At 32.3% G+C, this 18,250-nt stretch overlaps 3 protein-coding genes across 4 annotated transcripts in view; all 3 read right to left on the reverse strand.

The window, feature by feature from the left end:
* Nucleotides 1-4,501: 4,501 nt before the first annotated feature.
* LOC124927120 (putative GEM-like protein 8) overlaps nucleotides 4,502-18,250 on the reverse strand; it is a 36,000-nt gene continuing 22,251 nt past the window's right edge. Inside the window, exons 1-3 of one of the 2 annotated variants that reach the window (XM_047467471.1) lie at nucleotides 5,209-5,315; nucleotides 4,833-5,122; nucleotides 4,502-4,741 (exon numbers count right to left, since the gene is read on the reverse strand). In XM_047467471.1, coding sequence (XP_047323427.1) covers nucleotides 4,541-4,741; nucleotides 4,833-5,122; nucleotides 5,209-5,305 — 588 coding nt within the window. In that variant the 5' untranslated portion in view covers nucleotides 5,306-5,315 and the 3' untranslated portion in view covers nucleotides 4,502-4,540. Of the gene's footprint in view, nucleotides 4,742-4,832; nucleotides 5,123-5,208; nucleotides 5,316-18,250 lie in introns of those variants that run through there. The other variant, XM_047467472.1, reaches the window with a different exon arrangement.
* LOC124927933 (putative GEM-like protein 8) lies at nucleotides 7,538-8,392 on the reverse strand. Its single transcript, XM_047468446.1, has 4 exons — nucleotides 8,255-8,392; nucleotides 8,085-8,150; nucleotides 7,680-8,000; nucleotides 7,538-7,614 (listed from the first exon to the last, which is right to left on the reverse strand). The coding sequence occupies exons 1-4, from the start codon at nucleotides 8,379-8,381 to the stop codon at nucleotides 7,538-7,540; spliced, it is 591 nt and encodes a 196-aa protein (XP_047324402.1). The 5' UTR covers nucleotides 8,382-8,392.
* Nucleotides 10,519-11,534, reverse strand: LOC124927121 (GEM-like protein 6). The gene is made up of 3 exons (XM_047467473.1): nucleotides 11,374-11,534; nucleotides 11,003-11,277; nucleotides 10,519-10,886 (listed from the first exon to the last, which is right to left on the reverse strand). The coding sequence occupies exons 1-3, from the start codon at nucleotides 11,528-11,530 to the stop codon at nucleotides 10,689-10,691; spliced, it is 630 nt and encodes a 209-aa protein (XP_047323429.1). The 5' UTR covers nucleotides 11,531-11,534; the 3' UTR covers nucleotides 10,519-10,688.

The following is an 18,250-nucleotide window of genomic DNA, read 5'->3' on the forward strand; positions in this document are numbered from 1 at the left end:
TTGATTTTATATATTAAAAATATTTAAATTTAAATTTTAAGATTGAAAAAAGGTTTTTATTCTCGAGTTTTTGTTCAAGAATGACGAAGATCATACAAATTACCCATATATGTTTCAATTTTATTTAATTTGTTAAATTTAAATGTCTTTAACCATTTCAAAAAATTCAACAAAAAAATATTGGGGTGATTTATTTATAATCATAAAATTAATTTATGAATATAATAAATTTTAATTCCTTTTATTTTCTCATATATTTTCTCAGTTTATTTATTTATGAATAATAATAACTATGTTTATGTTACGGTCTGCTCATCAAAAACCTCGGTCCTAAAATATTATATACACTCGTCTCTCGGCCCAAGTGTCCATATGGGTCAGTTTATGTTTTTATTGACTAATTCTGTTTTGTTTACTTTCTCTCTTATTTCTCTTGAAACTGAATTCTGTTATGTTAGAAGTAGTTGTAACCGAATACTTTTGGGTAAACCAGCCTCTTTAAATGGTGATGCTCACCCCACTTTTTGGGGCTATGAATTGAATATTTTGGAACTTGGTGCTCTAAGTTATCTCTCGGCCCTCCCCCCCCCCTTTCTTGGACCTCTATGTGTAATCTAGTGGTATTTCTCTTCTCCCCTTGGCTCTTCTCTCCTTAACCTCGAATTTTCATCTCATTCTATGTCCGCTGCGCTTGAGTGTTGAATTCCACCATCGGCCCGATCATCAAGAACTCGTTTCTTGAATTAAAGAACTTGAAAGGCCCGGTTATAGTTTAAAGTCTAACATCTTGGTATCAGAGCTGGACGATTCTCAACATGGTAGAAACTCGCCAGCAATCAGAAATGGATGCGCATAAGGCCCTCATTGAAAACCTGTCCCAACAAACAGCTGCGATGCAAGCTGCCATAGACCGAAGATTTGATGCGGCTGAAGAAAGAATGGCAGCCTTTGAGAGCGGGGCATATGGAAATGTGCAAGAACCCCGTCACAGACCCTATGAAGATAATTCTTTCCACAGTCATTCCCCATTTAGGCCCCCGCACCCTGGCCAGAACCGCGACCAACACTATGCTCCTCCTACTCGGCTAACCAAGGTCGATTTTCCTCGGTTTGATGGGTCGGATGTCGAGGGTTGGCTAATATCTGCCGAGCAATTTTTTAGGGTGGACAAAACTAAGGATGTCACTAAATTAGAAATCGCCCCCATTCATTTTTCTGGAGAAACAAGAATGTGGTACGGGTCATATCTTCAAAACCGAAATCATATGGAAGCCTTATCTTGGGACGTGTTCAAGAGAGACTTTATGACTCAATTCGGGCCCTCTATACATGACACACCAATGAGACAGCTGATGAATTTAAAACAGGTTGGGTCGGTTCAAGAATATAATCTGCGATACATGTCGATCTCTCAAAAACTCTACAGCATGCCAAGGGAGTACGTCATAGATTGCTACTTGTCCGGTCTAAGGGAGGAAATTGCAAATTGCATCAGGTTGCGATTCCCAGATTCTTTAAACGAAGCCATGGCCATGGCTAAAGTCCAAGAAGCAACATATCGGTCCTTAATGAGCAGTGGTAACTTGTACAGTACTGAAGCATCATTGCTGCCCATGCCATCCAATATCAACACAGCCGGGCCGAGCACCAATACTAACTTCAAGAATTCATCATATGGGTCCTCTTCAAATGCAAACCAGGGTCATGTTAAGCAATTAGACCCAACCTCAATGGATGAAAAGCGAAAGAAGGGCCTATGCTACTCTTGCAATGAAAAATGGCAATCAAACCATAGGTGTAAATCAAAGTTATTCATGGTCTCGGCCAATCAAGAAGATCAAGAACCTGACCAAGAACCTGTTTTGGATGATCTACCTTCATTGCTCGGCCCAAGGGATGAACCAACCATATCCTTACATGCCTTGACCGGGTCTAAAACTTTCCAAACGCTCCATATTCTTGGCAAAGTTGGGAATCTGCTGGTGGTGATCCTGATTGATACAGGCAGCACCCACAATTTTATCAATAGCAGGATTTTGGAGAAAATAGACCACAAAAGCATAGCAACTAGGGTGCAATCGGTTAGAGTGGTCGATGGGTCTAATGTGTTATGTTCTAGTGTTTGCAAAGACTTGAAGTGGTCGATGGAAGGCAATGAATACCAAACAGAAATGAAGGTAATTTCCATGGATGGATATGATATTGTGTTGGGAATTGAATGGTTGATTACTCTAGGCCCGTCTTCTTGGGACTTTGAAAAGCTGACCCTATCCTATGAGAAGCAAGACAGAACCACAGTCCTAAAGGGGATTCCTCGGTCGCAGGCCAGTTTGATGCATGGAAACCAGCTGGAAAAGACCTTAGATGAATATATTGTTGCTTCCAAAATGCAAGTAAAGAGTAAGCCCGAAGGCCAAACTGTTTCACTCGCGGCATTGACCTTGGAAGATATTCCTAACGATCTAATTAGAAGCTATGGCTCCTTCGATGCTGCTGTTATGCTGGTTCGGGAAAAAGACTTGGCCTGGATTTTTGAGCCAAGTATGGAGTTTAATCGAAGTTGGAAGAAATTATTTTTGCACCAGGCGCTGGGGACATTGCAGCAACCAAGGCCAGCTCTAAACACTGAAAAACTCGACCTTAGGTGCACAGAAATTTCTCACATGGGCGGAGTGGTAAGCGACCCGGCAACGCAAAAGACCGCAAGAACCCGGCCAGTTCCACTACTGAAGCGATTCTGCCGAAAGTTTTTTGAGAAAATACGGTCTTATGCTGTGACCCTTGCTGAATGTGCCGAAGCCCGACCGAAGCAATAGTTTTGAAGTTGAAGATGCTTATTAGAGGCTGACCAGTCCACGTTTTTTTCGTCGAGGGCGACGAACCTCGAAGGGGGAGATTATGTTACGGTCTTCTCATCAAAAACCTCGGTCCTAAAATATTTTATGCACCCGTCTCTCGGCCCAAGTGTCCATATGGGCCAGTTTATGTTTTTATTGACTAATTCTGTTTTGTTTACTTTCTCTCTTATTTCTCTTGAAATCGAATTATGTTATGTTAGAAGTAGTTGTAACCGAATACTTTTTGGTAAACCAGCCTCTTTAAATGGTGATGCCCACCCCACTTTTTGGGGCTATGAATTGAATATTTTGGAACTTGGTGCTCTAAGTTATCTCTCGGCTCTCCCCCCTTTCTTGGACCGCTAGGTGTAATCTAGTGGTATTTCTCTTCTCCCCTTGGCTCTTCTCTCCTTAACCTCGAATTCTCATCTCATTCTATGTCCGCTGCGCTTGAGTGTTGAATTCCACCATCGACCCGATCATCAAGAACCCGTTTCTTGAATTAAAGAACTTGAAAGGCCCGATTATAGTTTAAAGTCTAACAGTTTATTACTTATTATATTTAATAAGTATTACCTTTAGATTGATTTAATATTAATATTTTAAATCGGATAAGAATTGACAAATAAACGGAAAAAATAAGTATAAAATATTTTTTGAAAATGGACAAAATATTAGAAGTAGAAACTGTTTTTTTTAACGGGCATGTGAGACATAGAGTCAAAGCCTTTTTTCACGTGTAACCAAGCAAAGAACCCTTAATGAATCTCTTTTCAAATGCGTTATTGTTTTATATGCCAATAATTTATTTTCCTAATTTTATAAGAAATTTAGGTGGCGACTCTTTAGTCACAAACTTGTTTTTAAACAATTCTCCAATTTGATATAATTTTAATAATCATGAAAACCCTTAATCCTAAACTTTAAATCCTAAAATATATCTCATTAATAAACCAAGTTCAAATCATGCTCAACAAAAACATGCCACACCTCGGGATGAATTTGGAACAAAACAACTAACACAATCAACAATTTCCCACCCTCCATCATAGAAAATAATTACTTGAGCAGTTGCAAGCAATTAAAAATAATTAAAAGATAGTGAATAGATAGAATAATACTATATAAGATCGCGACGAAATACAAAGATCATGACGAAATACACAAGATCATGACGAACTACACCGGATTGTCAAGGACTACACAAAATTGTCACGAAATAATTATGATTAAACAACTAAAGTGACAAGTATATCAACTATAGTATCAACAATACATTACGAAACAACTATAACATATTAACATACCTATTTCACAATGATTATTGTCTTCTTCAAATTAGAGAGAGAAAAGATAGAGTGTCGTGCTGATGTTGGGAGAAACCAGTTGTCTTCCCAGAGAGGGAGAAATCGCTGCTGAAAGTTGAAGAATCGTGGGAATGATAATTTAGGAAGAGAAGAGGAACATAAGAAATGGAGAGGGTTTGACACCCAAAACCCAAAAAAAAGGATATTAAGGACAAAAATAACATTTTACGGACTTAAAATGTCATTTTTTTGGCCCAATTAACCAATAAATAGTTAGTGGAGAACTTGTTCTTGAAAGTTTGATTAATCAATGAAAAAGTAAGTTATATACAAGATCAATACAAAAATATAGCAAAACAGAGTTACAAAAATCTTGAGTTAAATTATATGCTGAAATCACATTACATTGCAGTTCTCTGATATTTTAGATTCGGAGATTTCCCTTTGAAGATTCTTATAAGTTCTTCGATAATTTGAGAAACCCAAAAACCAGAAATCAAAATTATCCACCGTCACAATCTCGATGTATTTCTCTTTAGGTATTGTGATGTTCTTGTTTTCAATGGCCTCACTTATTTTTGCCAGAGGTATCGTCACCTGCATATAATATAGTATGCGTCAGTTCAAACACGTTGAAAAGATGTGGAAACCATGAATCAGAAAAGGGTTTGGTTAAAGAAGATCTCACCTTGTATTGTGCTCTAACAAACTGTCCGTTTTGAGAGCATAATTTGATACATCTTTCGCTTAGGAATGCAATCTTTTCGGAAGAGATGAAGAGAAGACCCGCGATGGGACCGGCTGTTGTCGATAAATAACATTGGGAAGCAGTTACAAGCATCTCTCCTAGTCTGACTTGGAAATTTCTTTTGAATACTTTCTCCAATCCACCATTTTGAAGAATTGTAGCTCCCAAGCTCAATTTTCTCTTCACTGCTGTTGACAAGTTAAATCCTAGTCCTTTCAAACCCACTTGAGCTGCGCATCATCCAAGAAGTCATGGTTAAAGTTTGAACAGTTGAAAACAAAATTAATGCGTATTGAGAAGAAGGTTGAACACTTACTGTGTTTCCACTCAATTGCATTGATAGAACGACTAAAACCTTTCTCCAATGTCGTCAATGGGTTTCTGTAAAATTGTTGCTGAGAAAGGATATTCATGTTTAGAAGGTTGAGACTGATCAAGATGAGAAGATGAATGAGACCAGTTCTTCTGCAAATGTACTTATAAGGTCAGTTGAATGGAAACTTTTAGTGATCCCAGATTCTGCCATCATCTATTTGTTTATAATTCTCTTTAACAAGCAAGATAGACTTATTTCATCATCATTTAGCTTTATGAGCTGGAATTTATGCTTTCTGAAATGATGGGTTTTCTCTTCAAGCATGAAGCTGAATGGAAAGAAGCGTCATTGCTTACAAAAAAAGTGTCCATGCAAATATATTAGACCAATAACAAGTTTTCTTTGAGAAAAAAGAAAAGGGTAGTTCATGAATGATAAGCCTAGCAACCTTCATTGTGTGCCATTCCATGTCATAATCATATCAGATCAGATCAGATCAAAGGAAAATGCTAGACTGTAAAGATGGTTTCTTTATCTCTTTATTTCTCTTTTGGCTATTCTTGTAGGGCAAAGAAATCTGGTGTTGAAGCTCGTCAACTCCACAGGGGAAACCAGACAATGCCACATGATGACCCATGTTAGTCGGCTTATATTTTTTATGTAACTATCTGCCTGAAAATAAAAATGATTTAATAAATTCAACTGTCTTCAAAACAGTTGCTCCCCAAAACCAAATATATAGAAGATGTACTAGTTGTTGCATTGCAGTAAAAAAAATCATTTTATAAAACAACAACAATCATTTTGAAGTAGAATTTTAAGATCTGGATAGGAAGAAAAAGAGTTTTGATAAATCTCAGTTCATGAAATAACAAATTGCAATCCAGTTGATTACATACCTTTGTGACCTTTCTTACTGCGTCATTTTGAGCTGTGAAAGGTGAGAAAAGCATCAAAACTTCCCAAAATGTCTTTCAGGCCTTCTTTTTCCAATATGGAAGAAGAATTGGCAAAATCACTACCTTTCTAACATTATGTCTGCATAATTGCCCCATCAAATTTCCCTCTTGCTGGGATTCTATTTGTAGGACAAGTTGAAGTGAATATTCTGACAGAAGATGCTTAATGTTTTACCCTCTTCCATTCTTTCTTAATTTATTTTCTTCAAGCTCTGGATCAAGTATTGTGAAATTGGTTAGGAATCACTGACCCTTTGAAATTGAGTTAATAAGAATACCAAGTTTGACATCTTTGATAATTAAATAAAATTTATCTTGAATATGAAAATCGACCCAACATGTGTTTTTCTTCGGGTGGATGTAGTATTTTACCATATTGTAAGTCTTTACTCACGAGGTGCTTAATGTGAGCAAATGTTGGCATTTTTTTCTTACGAAAAGATTTGGGCACGGCCCATTTGTCAAATAATTGTGGGATTGTAAATAGGATAACAGATTAAGTATGTAGCCCGCAAACACATTTAACCAGGCGCAGAATTTGTCGCCTGACAGGCTCGAATCCAAGATATTAGGGTTAGTATCCATAATTGTGGGATTGTATTCTCAGCCCTAGTCGGGTTATGCCAAAGTCAATCGACGGATTTTGGTAAGTTTGAACTGATTGTAATAAGGGAGATTCGCCTTAAAAAGAATTAGTTTACCATCCCTATAATGTGGTGAATTTTATGTAATGAAAGGAACATGAGATCTTTCGGGATAACTGACATTTTTTTTTCCTTTCAAAACAAATAGGCCTATTCCTAAACTTCCTTTGCCTTCCCAAGAATTTACTCAAAATGATTGGAGGATGACTTGCTTTCTCAAAAACACTTGTTATAGGGATCCAAAATATATGAAATTCTCTTTCTCTGCAAATTTCTACAAAGATCAATTTCATAAATTTCTTCACTTCCATCGACAGGTATCTGCAATCTTATCAGTGAGGGATATTATATGATTGATGGTTTTAGAGATCTTATATTGTTGGAACTTTACTTTATTGAATTTTATTTTTTGGAACCAGATAAAAGTTGAAAGTTCATATGTATTCTGTGTATAAATTTGTTCATTAGAATTCTTATCACAGTTAATGATAGTCATTAACAAAAATAAAGAGAAATTTCATTTCCATTGATTTGTTACTGTACAATATAGTCCTTTGGACAAGAAGAGGATTGTCAAAGTAAAATGTTCTTCTGATCACTACTTCTTAGTGAGTAGAAAGTTTAAAGTATTGAGGTAGAGAAATAGCTTGTATAATGTATTTGTAAGTATTTTGATAATTGAGAAATCCCATGAACCAAAAATCAAAGTTATCCACAGTAGCAAGTTCAATGTACTTCTGTGATGGCCTCTCCGAGTTTTGGCTCACGATTGCGCCTTTTATGTTTCCTAGTGGTATTGATATCTGCATAAGATAGGAATCATTTGACCATTAAGTACTTCAGTAAGATCATAAATATGATTTTTTACTAAAATGATTGTTTTGTTTCAAAGAATTAAAGTCTGTAAGTGTTACCTTATAATGGGCTCTGGCTGACATTCCATTTGGGGACTGGAGTTTGATAGATCTTTCACTACAGAAGGCAATCCTGTTAGTTGTGATGAAAAGAAGACCGGCTATGGGACCAGCTGTTGTGGAGATATAACACTGAGAAGCCTTTAAGATCTTCTCTCCATTTTCAACACTAAACTTATGCTTCAAAACCTTCTCCACTCCACCATTTTTGAGGATTTTGGCTCCTAAGCCCAACTTCCCCTTTACTATTGCACTGATATTAGATCCTAGTTTTACTGCAAGCAAGAATTTCATTAGAAAACAAATCATGATTTATTTAATGAATATATGGAAGGAATTGTTTGGGGAAAAATATCTACCATGCTCTAGAATGTTATTTGCTGCATTAATTGCTCTCTCTGTCGGTCTCCTCTTTTTATTTATTACTGCATTTACAATAAAAGAAACATTAAGAAAATGTAAAATTGAAAAAAATATAATAATCCTCAAATTCTTAAAATAAAATAGTAAAATGGGGAGTAAAACTTACTCTGATTGAACTTCAATGATCCATTGACAGGAAAAGATATATGATTATGGCGACCATGATCAAGCAAGAGTCTGTTTGATCTGGTGGGAATTCCAATAAAATGCTCAACGGGCTGCAGATTTTTCATGTTCAAAGGAATTCTTGCGGTGGGTGCTTCAAAACAATTTAAATGGCACATATTTATAAAGGTTAGGGGAGGTAGGAGAATGGAAGCACAATTGGTTTAAAGCTTTCAGTTCTTTGATGACTTATGTTTGCCTCATCCACATGAATAAAAGTGTCCTCTCAAGTTAGCTTTTGATTAGATAATGCTTGCTTTTTTGTTTGTCTGTGTATCCTTCCATATTTTAAGCTAAGTAAAGCCAGCTTACTAGACTTTTAGCCCTTCAGCTAGTTAATTAGTTAGAAATCTGGTGTACTGAAACTTAACATTGGAAGTAAAAAGTGGTTGGCTGAATGGGTGATGGGGATCTTGAACATTTAATCCAGAAAAGTAACAAAACACATGGGATAATATTTTGCTGATGGGATAAGTTGTGTGTATAATAACTTTTTGAGGTGGCACTATGTCTTTATGGTTTAAAAGCAGGAAGTAAAAATAATAAAATAAATAATTCAACTTCAACCAAAGTTGAAAGTTCAATTAGTATTTGGGGATCTTGAAATAAAGATTTAAGGTCTGAACTTGACTTTGTATTTATTTACTTTTTTTACATTACCATGTCTTTTTAACCAGGCCAGTATCCTGCTAGCACAATAACCCAAATGGTCTTTCACTTTAATCTGGTGCTTTTAATGTGTATCAAAATTAAACTGAGATCTTTGAAGTCTCTTCGGACTGAGATACCTTGATGAGTGTTTTGTTCTTTTAGAAAAAGGTTCAACGTTGTATCCAACCAATGTGATTTTTTACAAGAATGGGGGAAGAAAAGACAGGAAAACGAAGAAAAAAAAAATACAGTTATTAGATTTCTATCAGGATAAAGAAATCTCATCCTTTGCAAATTTCCATTTTCTTGATGGAAGAGAACGTGTGTAGGAAGAAGCCCTTCATCCTATCTTTTCCGATATGTTTTCCTTGGAATGTTCTTTTGTTCCACTCATTGCTGTAATAGATGGGATTGTATGCCAAAAAACATGACATCAAGTTTAATCATCCCAAGATGTCCATTTTCAGGCCTCTCTTTTTTTTTTTTTTTTTTTTAACTTTGGAAGGAGTAGTAGGATTGTAAAAATTACCCCCATACCTTTCTCTGAATTTGGCTTGGGGATCAGCTTTTAGTGTCAAAATTTTCATTATTGTTTTTTCTTCTTATCTGTAATCTGGATTTATGAGTTGTTGAATTGGTTAAATACAGTGTTCTAAACGGCGGTAGGCGGTGGCGGTGCGGTAAGTGACTGCCTACTGCCTCGGGTGCTTAGGCGGTGCCTAAGCGGTTGAATATAAATATAAATAAATTTAAATATAAATATAATAAAGATGTTCTATAATTATCATTTTATCAAAAAGCCAAATTAATATTCTCTAACATAGTAATATTTAACAAAAAAATAAGTATGTAAGCATAATTAATCTTCTAAATCATCTATGTATGCACCATCAGCTACATTCATAATTCTCTCATCATCATACTCAAAATCAACATTTTCTTCATGTTCCTCATCTAATGTATCTAAACAAGTATACTGCACATAGATTCAAATAATGTAATAGGCTAATATGCTGAAGAAGAGGTAGATAATCAAAGAAGATGTAGATGATCAAGCGATGTGAGGTGAATGAGATGAGAAATAGTGGGAGATAAAGAGTTTTTTTTATTAAATTTATATATATATATATATATATATATATATATATATTAATATTAGTAATTAATTAATCAAAAATAATAAATAATTAAATAATCTGACCGCCTCATGTATAGGCGGAGCGGTGTTGGACCGCCTACCGCCTAGGCGGCCGCCATTTAGAACACTGGTTAAATATCATTTTTTCCATTTTGGATTCTTGTTTTTTCAGACTAGGGTTTATTTCATGGAAAGGGATCAAGGTGGTTTCACTAGGAATCGAACTTGAGACCTTAACCTTTCAAGTTCTAAGTGAGTCTTTTTGGATTCATTAAACTTACTAATTTCAAGCATTGAAAGTATTGAGTTTCACCCATAATATTACAAGATTTAACTGTTGTACTTCATAATGAATGATGATTTCTAATTGAAGATTTCTAACTACAAAAAGAAATGCAGTTGCATTTATGATGCTATAACTTAAAATTCCTGAAAATTTAATTTGTCTTAACTTTTCATTAGAATGCTTATCATTAGTTAATGATAAGATTTTTACAAAGATGCACATATAAACTTTCTTGGTACTGTACATTATAATCTTGTTTATAAAGAAAAACTCTACAACAAAAAATGATATTCTTGATCATCACTGCTGGGTGAGTTGAAAGAATTGAGGTAGAGAAACAGCTTTTAGAATGCTAGTGTAGGTCTTCTGATAATTGAGAAATCCCATAAACCAGAAATCAAAGTTATCCACAGTAGCAAGTTCAATGTACTTCTGTGAAGGCCTCTTCTCGTTTTGGCTCAAGATCGTGCCCCTTATCTTTCCTAAAGGTATCGATACCTGCATAAGATAGGAAGAATGATAGACCATTAGTACTTCCAACTTTTTCCAAGAAAAATGTAGGGAATTATAGTAAAATGATTTATTTTTTAGAGGATTGAAGTTTGTAAGCTTACCTTATAATGGGCTCTGGCTGACATTCCACTTGAGGACTGGAGTTTAAGGGATCTTTCACTATAAAAGGCAATTCTGTGAGTTGTGATGAATAGCAAACCAGCTATTGGACCGACAGTTGTGGATATATAACATTGAGAAGCCTTCAAGATCTTCTCTCCATTTCCTACATTGAACTTTTGCTTGAAGATCTTACCCACTCCACCATTTTGGATAATTTTGGCTCCTAAGCTCAACTTCCCCTTCAATATTGTGGTGATATTGGATCCTAGTCTTACTGTAAATACATACATCATCCAAAAGACATAAGCTTTGATTAATTTTTTTTGTCATGAATAAATATATGAGAATTCTTGAGGAAAAAAGTATTTACCATGCTCTAGAATGCTATTTGCTTCCTTTTCTGCTGGTCTTTTCGTTCTATTTATCACTGCATATAAATGATTCTGTCTACCATGATCAAGCAAAAGCCTGTTTGAGCTAATAATGGGAAATCCAGTGAAATTCTCAACAGTTTTCAAATTCTTCATGTTTAACAAATCTCTTTGATTTGAATTAAGTTTTGGAATGATCAGTGGACTTGTTGCAGTGGGTAATTCGAATCAATGTAATTGGCACTAATTTATAAGGCTTTCAAAGATTTGTAAAAGTTGTTTCAGTTGATTCAAATCTTTCAGTTGTTTGATGACTCATTTTTGCCTCATCCACATGAATAAAAGTGTCATCTCAAGTTGGCTTTAGATTAAATAATGGATGTATTATTAAATATTTGTGTGCCCTTTCATATTTTCCAAAACTAGGGAAGGCAACTTAACTTTATAAGGTCAGTTGAATAGAAACTTTTAGTATGGCTGAGTCAACAACTGTAATGATCGGTTTCTGAAATTGAAAAGGTTGTTTTGGATCTCTTTTTGGAAAGATTAGTGATCCCAGATTCTTCCATCATCTATTTGTTTATAATTCTATTTAACAAGCAAGATAGACTTATTTTTATCATCATTTAGCTTTATGAGCTGGAATTTATGCTTTCTGAAATGATGGGTTTTCTCTTCAAGCATGTAGCTGAATAGAAAGAAGCGTCATTGCTTACAAAAAAAAGTGTCCATGCAAAAATATTAGACCAATAACAAGTTTTCTTTGAGAAAAAAGAAAAGGGTAGTTCATGAATGATAAGCCTAACAACCTTCATTGTGTGCCATTCCATTCCATGTCATGATCAGATCAAAGAAAAATGCTAGACTGTAAAGATGGTTTCTTTATTTATTTCTTTCTCTTTTGGCTATTCTTGTAGAGGAGGGAAATCTGATGTTGAAGCTCGTCATCTCCATAGGGGAAGCCAGACAATGCCACATGATGACCCATGTCAGTCAGCATACTTTTTATGTCACTTTCTGCCTGAATATAAAAATGATTTAATAAACTCAACCGTGTTCAAAACTTTAGCTCCCGGAAATATATAAACCGACTTACTAGTTGTCCCACTCTAGTGAAAAACATCATTCTCTAAAACAACCAACATCATTTTTTTTGACAGTTAACTTTAAACTTAATATAAAACGATTTACACATTCTTCTTCTTATAAAGCGTAGTTCAAACCTGTAATGAGATTTACTTAAATGTTTAATAATGAAAAGATTATAATAAAAGTTGTTAAAATTATTTAGAATGATGAGTTTAATATTAAAATACGACTTATAATGTTTGAAAATTGAATTATATAAAGTAGTACGACTTTTATTGCTTGAAAATTGAAATATTTACAATAACTGTCATATAAAACGATTTATACATTCATATAAACCATATTTCACACCTTCATTTAAAACTTTTTCTTATTTGTTTGATTTCATTTGTAGAGGTCAACTAAAATAATAAATGAGGAGAATTAAATTAAGCAAATACCTCACACCCTTGAAAATACTGGCAAGAACAACTCAAGAAAATTTTATTACGCATTTAAAAAAAACTTTCTATAGAGAAAACTGTATTTTTTAAGACCCAAACCTTTCCCATGGACATTCACAACCTCATTCAACAATTATCCGAAAAACAAAAAAAATACAGTGAGGGTCATTGGATTTGGTTTCATTTTTATGCACAGTTGAGTTCTCTCGAATGAAATGCCAAAATAATTCAAGAGAATAGAGTTGGAGACAACATTTTAAGATAAACTTCATTGTTTATTTTGTCTCCAGTTTTTTGTGGACTTCACAAAGTTAACCGTGCAAGTATACATCAATTTCTACTTATATGCTTATATGCAACAAATTATCATGTAAACCTATTCTTAAAGTGCATAGTTTGTTGTGTTATTTGTGTTGTAAGATTCAAAATCTTACTGTTTCAAAATTAAAATATTTTAACTGGTGCAAAATCACCAAATTCAACTTAGATGTACTTGTGGATAGTGCTCTAAAGTGGCATTATAATAAAACGTCATTTTTTCATGGACCACTAACATTTTTTTGATAAATGATCAATTGACATATAAATACATTGTTGTAATTTATTAGATATATATTTTTGATAAAATATTTATATATGCAAATGGATCGGTGCTACTTGGACAAAGTCATTGAGCATACACCGAAACATCCCAAGACGTTTCCCATTTTGGGATGTTGGAACAACAATAGGATGTACAAGTGGATTGCGTATGAGTCCAAACTTGGGGGTTTGAACATTGTAGATCAATTACAAACTTTCAAATAATAGAAAAAGATGATCAATCTTTAAATGACATGTCTGAGAAGGAGCTGACTAAGAAGAAGTAGCCTAAACAGGAGCAGTCTAAGAAGGAGCAACCTGAGAAGGAGAGCCTAAGGACATGCCTAAGCAGTCTTTTAGGGGATCGACACCAACTATTGCCTATACGTTCAAAAGAATTGTTGAGGCTACACTGTGTTCAAACTATTGGCAGACGGTGCAGAAATGCTAAAACACATATTTTTTTACCCAGAGTTACAACATGAATTCATTTGTAGTTATAGAAGTCATTATTAACCCTATTTGCAAGCTCATAAACTAGAATCCAATGCTTAGAAAAACCTTCCTAAATAGCTTATAGAAGACAACATTAAACCGACCAAGACATCCTCACAAAGACAAAAACATTCCTCATATAAACTATCCTCCTAACGAAGGCATACACACTCAAAAGAACGAAGGAACATCCACACAATGTCTCCCAATTGTATCAATGAAAGTTCCTCCTAACGAAGACATTAACAACGAAGGCATACACACTAAATTGAATGAAGGAACATGCACACAATGTCCCTCAATTGTACCAGTGAAAACTCCTCCTTCATCTATTCAAGTCTTGGGAAAGTCAAAAAAAGCAATGACGGCTCCTCCACCCTTAAAATCCAAAAAGAGAGTGATAAAATTACCTAAGAGATTGAATTTCCCCTTTTTCTCCGAACTTTTTAAGGATGTAGAAAGAATGACAATGAAGCATAAGTTAATTTCGGGGTTGATCTTTGTAGAAGGAGATAATCCAAATTAATATTTTATGTTCACACTATTTTATATAGAAAAATGAAAACTACCTCTATTTGAAATATATTATATTATTGTGTTTTGCAGAGAAAGGTTATTTGAGACTATATACATGTAGTTGATGCACGAGGACTTCCTCAACATAGAGAACGATAAATGGGTTGACAGTTCTATAGTTAATGCTTGAGAGGTTTTGTTGAACGTGAATTTTAGACGATAGACAAGGCCGAAAAAGCATAAGATTTATTTCACCATTTGCCTTGTGTAAGCTCTACTAACACTATATTGTTTATACATTTTGTATTAGTGTATAACACACTCTCTTGCAGATTTTTTCCCTTAATATTACAGCGAACATTTCTACTTAGTATGCTACAACATGAACAAAAAGAAAATACAATTACTTGACAACATAAAATTGGAAGTATCATTTGAGAATAAATATATGTTGGTACTAGAATTGGTAATGCTTTAATCTTTTTTTTTTATCATTTAAGAATAAATATATGTTACTTGACATCATTTCTTTTTCATCCTTGTATACATAAGGCCAAGTTTCTCACATTTTTTTTAAGAGTATACACTACTCTATTGTTGATAAGGTCTCTAAATTCAAAATATGTCTTGAAACTTTCATAGCAGGATAACAAAAATGATAATGATTGTGATGTCTAATGCATGAAGCATATAGAAACATTTATAGGATACAACAAGAAGAGGAGCTCTGACATCACACTTAAAACTACCAAGAAATGAATAAAGACGCTCAAACTAAATCACATGGTATGGTGTCTATCCTCGACTCGGACATAAACAAGTTGAGGAAAAAATGAACACAGGTTGCCAGAAAATATTAAAAACTTCTCAAAATGTATAATACATGTATATGAAAATTTTACTTTGCAATTTATCACGTAAAACTATTCATGTATATGACAGTTTGCTATATATTTTAACAGTTTTTTAGAAAGTTAAATGATTATAACAACCATCTGTTATAATTTTTATTTTTAAAACACTTAAGTAATCGCATTACGTACATGTATGTAATACGCTTTATGCTTTATATGAAGGTGCAAATCATTTTATATGAAGGTGTAAATAGTTTTATATGATACTTTGTTGTAAATATATTTAGTTTTCAAACAATAAAAATCGTAACTGCTTTATATAATTAGTTTTAAACATTATAAGTCGTATTTGAAGATTAAACCAATCATTTTAAATGATTTTAACAAATTTTATTATAATCTTTTTAATTATAAAGAACTTAAGTAATCTCATTACATGTTTAAATTACATTTTATATGGATGTGTAAATCATTTTATATGAAGGTGTTAATCATTTTATATAATAATTTTTTTTGATATTTTTTCAGTTTTCAAGAATTTTAAGTCGTATTTGTTTTTATAATTCAGTGTCAAGCATTATAAGTCGTATTTGAACATTAAATCAAACATTCTAAATAGTTGTAACAACTTTTGTTATAATATTTTAATTATTAAGCACTTAAGTAAATCTCATTACAGGTTGGTCTGTAGTACACTTTATATAAATGTGTAAATCATTCTATATGAATATGTTAATTTATACGAAGGTGTTAATCATTTTATATGAAGGTGTTAATCATTTTATATGACATTTTGATAAAAAAAAAATTTGTTTTTAAGCATTTTAAGTCGTCTTTCCTGTACATAATTCTGTTTTATGCATTTTAAGTCGTTTTTAACCTTCAACCAAATATTCTAAATGATAACAATCTTTTGTTATAATATTTTATTTTTAAATCACTTAAATAAATCGCATTACAGGTCTGTAATACGCTTTATGGAGGTGTAAATCGTTTTATATGAATATGTTAATCGTTTTATATGACGGTGTTAATCATTTTATATGAAGGTTTAATCGTTTTATATGATAGTTTGCTACATATTTTTCACTTTTCAAACATTTTAAGTCGTATTTATTTTAAATCAGTTTTCAAGCATTATAAGTCGTATTTGAACATTAAACCAAACATTATAAATGATTTTAATAACTTTTGTTATAATCTTTTAATTATTAAGCAATTAAGTAAATCTAATTACACTACTGTAATATGTTTTATATTAAGGAGTAAGTCATTTTATACGAAGGTGTTATTCATTTTATATAATTTGCTATATATTTATCAGTTTTCAAGCATTTAAGTCATATTTGTTGTACATGGTTCAGTTTTCAAGTATTATAAATCGTATTAAATATTAAACCAAGCACTATAAATAATTTTAACAACATTTATTATAATCTTTTAATTATTAATCAAGTAAGTAAATCTCATTATAGGTCTGTAATATGTTTTATATGAATGTGTAAATTGTTTTATATTAAGATGTTAATCGTTTTATATGAAGGTGTTAAATCATTTTATATGATAGTTTGTTAAATGTTTTTTAGTTTTTAAATATTTTATGTTGTCTTTCCTGTATATAATTCAATTTTCAAAAACTTTAAATTATTTTTGAACATAAACCAAACATTCTAAATGATTATAACAATCTTTTGTTATAATATTTTATTTTAAAAGTACTTAAGTAAATCGTATTACAAGTCTGTATATAATACGCTTTATATGAAGGTGTAAATCATTTTGTATGAAAGTGTTAACCGTTTTATATGAAGTTGTTAATCATTTTATATGATAGTTTGCTATATATTTTTCACTTTTCAAGCATTTTGAAGTCATTTTCCTTTATATAATTCAGTTTCAAACATTTTAAGTCGTATTTTTTAAAATTATTATTTATTCATTATTATAGGCGTATATATAATAAATTTTCATGTAAAACTATCTTTAATTACTATTATAGTGTTCATACAATGAAATTTTAATCAAGTACTTTAGAAAGTTAAGAAGACAAAAGTGTTAGTAGTTGGCCTCAAGTATTATAAATCGTATTGAATATTAAACCAAGCATTCTAAATAATTTTAACAACATTTATTATAATCTTTTAATTATTAATCAAGTAAGTAAATCTCATTATAGGTCTGTAATACGTTTTTATATGAATGTGTAAATTGTTTTATATTAAGATGTTAATCGTTTTATATGAAAGTGTTAAATCATTTTATATGATAGTTTGTTAAATATTTTTTAGTTTTTAAATATTTTATGTTGTCTTTCCTGTATATAATTCAATTTTCAAAAATTTTAAATTATTTTTGAGCATAAACCAAACATTCTAAATGATTATAACAATATTTTGTTATAATATTTTATTTTAAAAGTAATTAAGTAAATCGTATTACAAGTCTGTATATAATACGCTTTATATGAAGGTGTAAATCATTTTGTATGAAAGTGTTAACCGTTTTATATGAAGGTGTTAATTATTTTATATGATAGTTTGTTATATATTTTTCACTTTTCAAGCATTTTAAGTCGTATTTGAACCTTAAAATTATTATTTATTCATTATTATAGGCGTATATACAATAAATTTTCATGTAAAACTATCTTTAATTACTATTATAGTGTTCATACAATGAAATTTTAATCAAGTACTTTAGAAAGTTAAGAAGACAAAAGTGTTTGAAGTTGGCCCCTATTATCTCCCACTTTTGTAAACATTTTAATATTAAAAACAACTAGAATTAAAACACAAAGCATTTATTCCATACATGCTATCGATTTCTTTGTTCATATAATGATTTAAATACTATGAAAGAAACAAATTATAATACACTAAGATCAAATTAGGGTTCAT

This window comes from Impatiens glandulifera, chromosome 2 (assembly GCF_907164915.1).
Source record: "Impatiens glandulifera chromosome 2, dImpGla2.1, whole genome shotgun sequence".
Taxonomy (NCBI): Eukaryota; Viridiplantae; Streptophyta; class Magnoliopsida; order Ericales; family Balsaminaceae; genus Impatiens; species Impatiens glandulifera.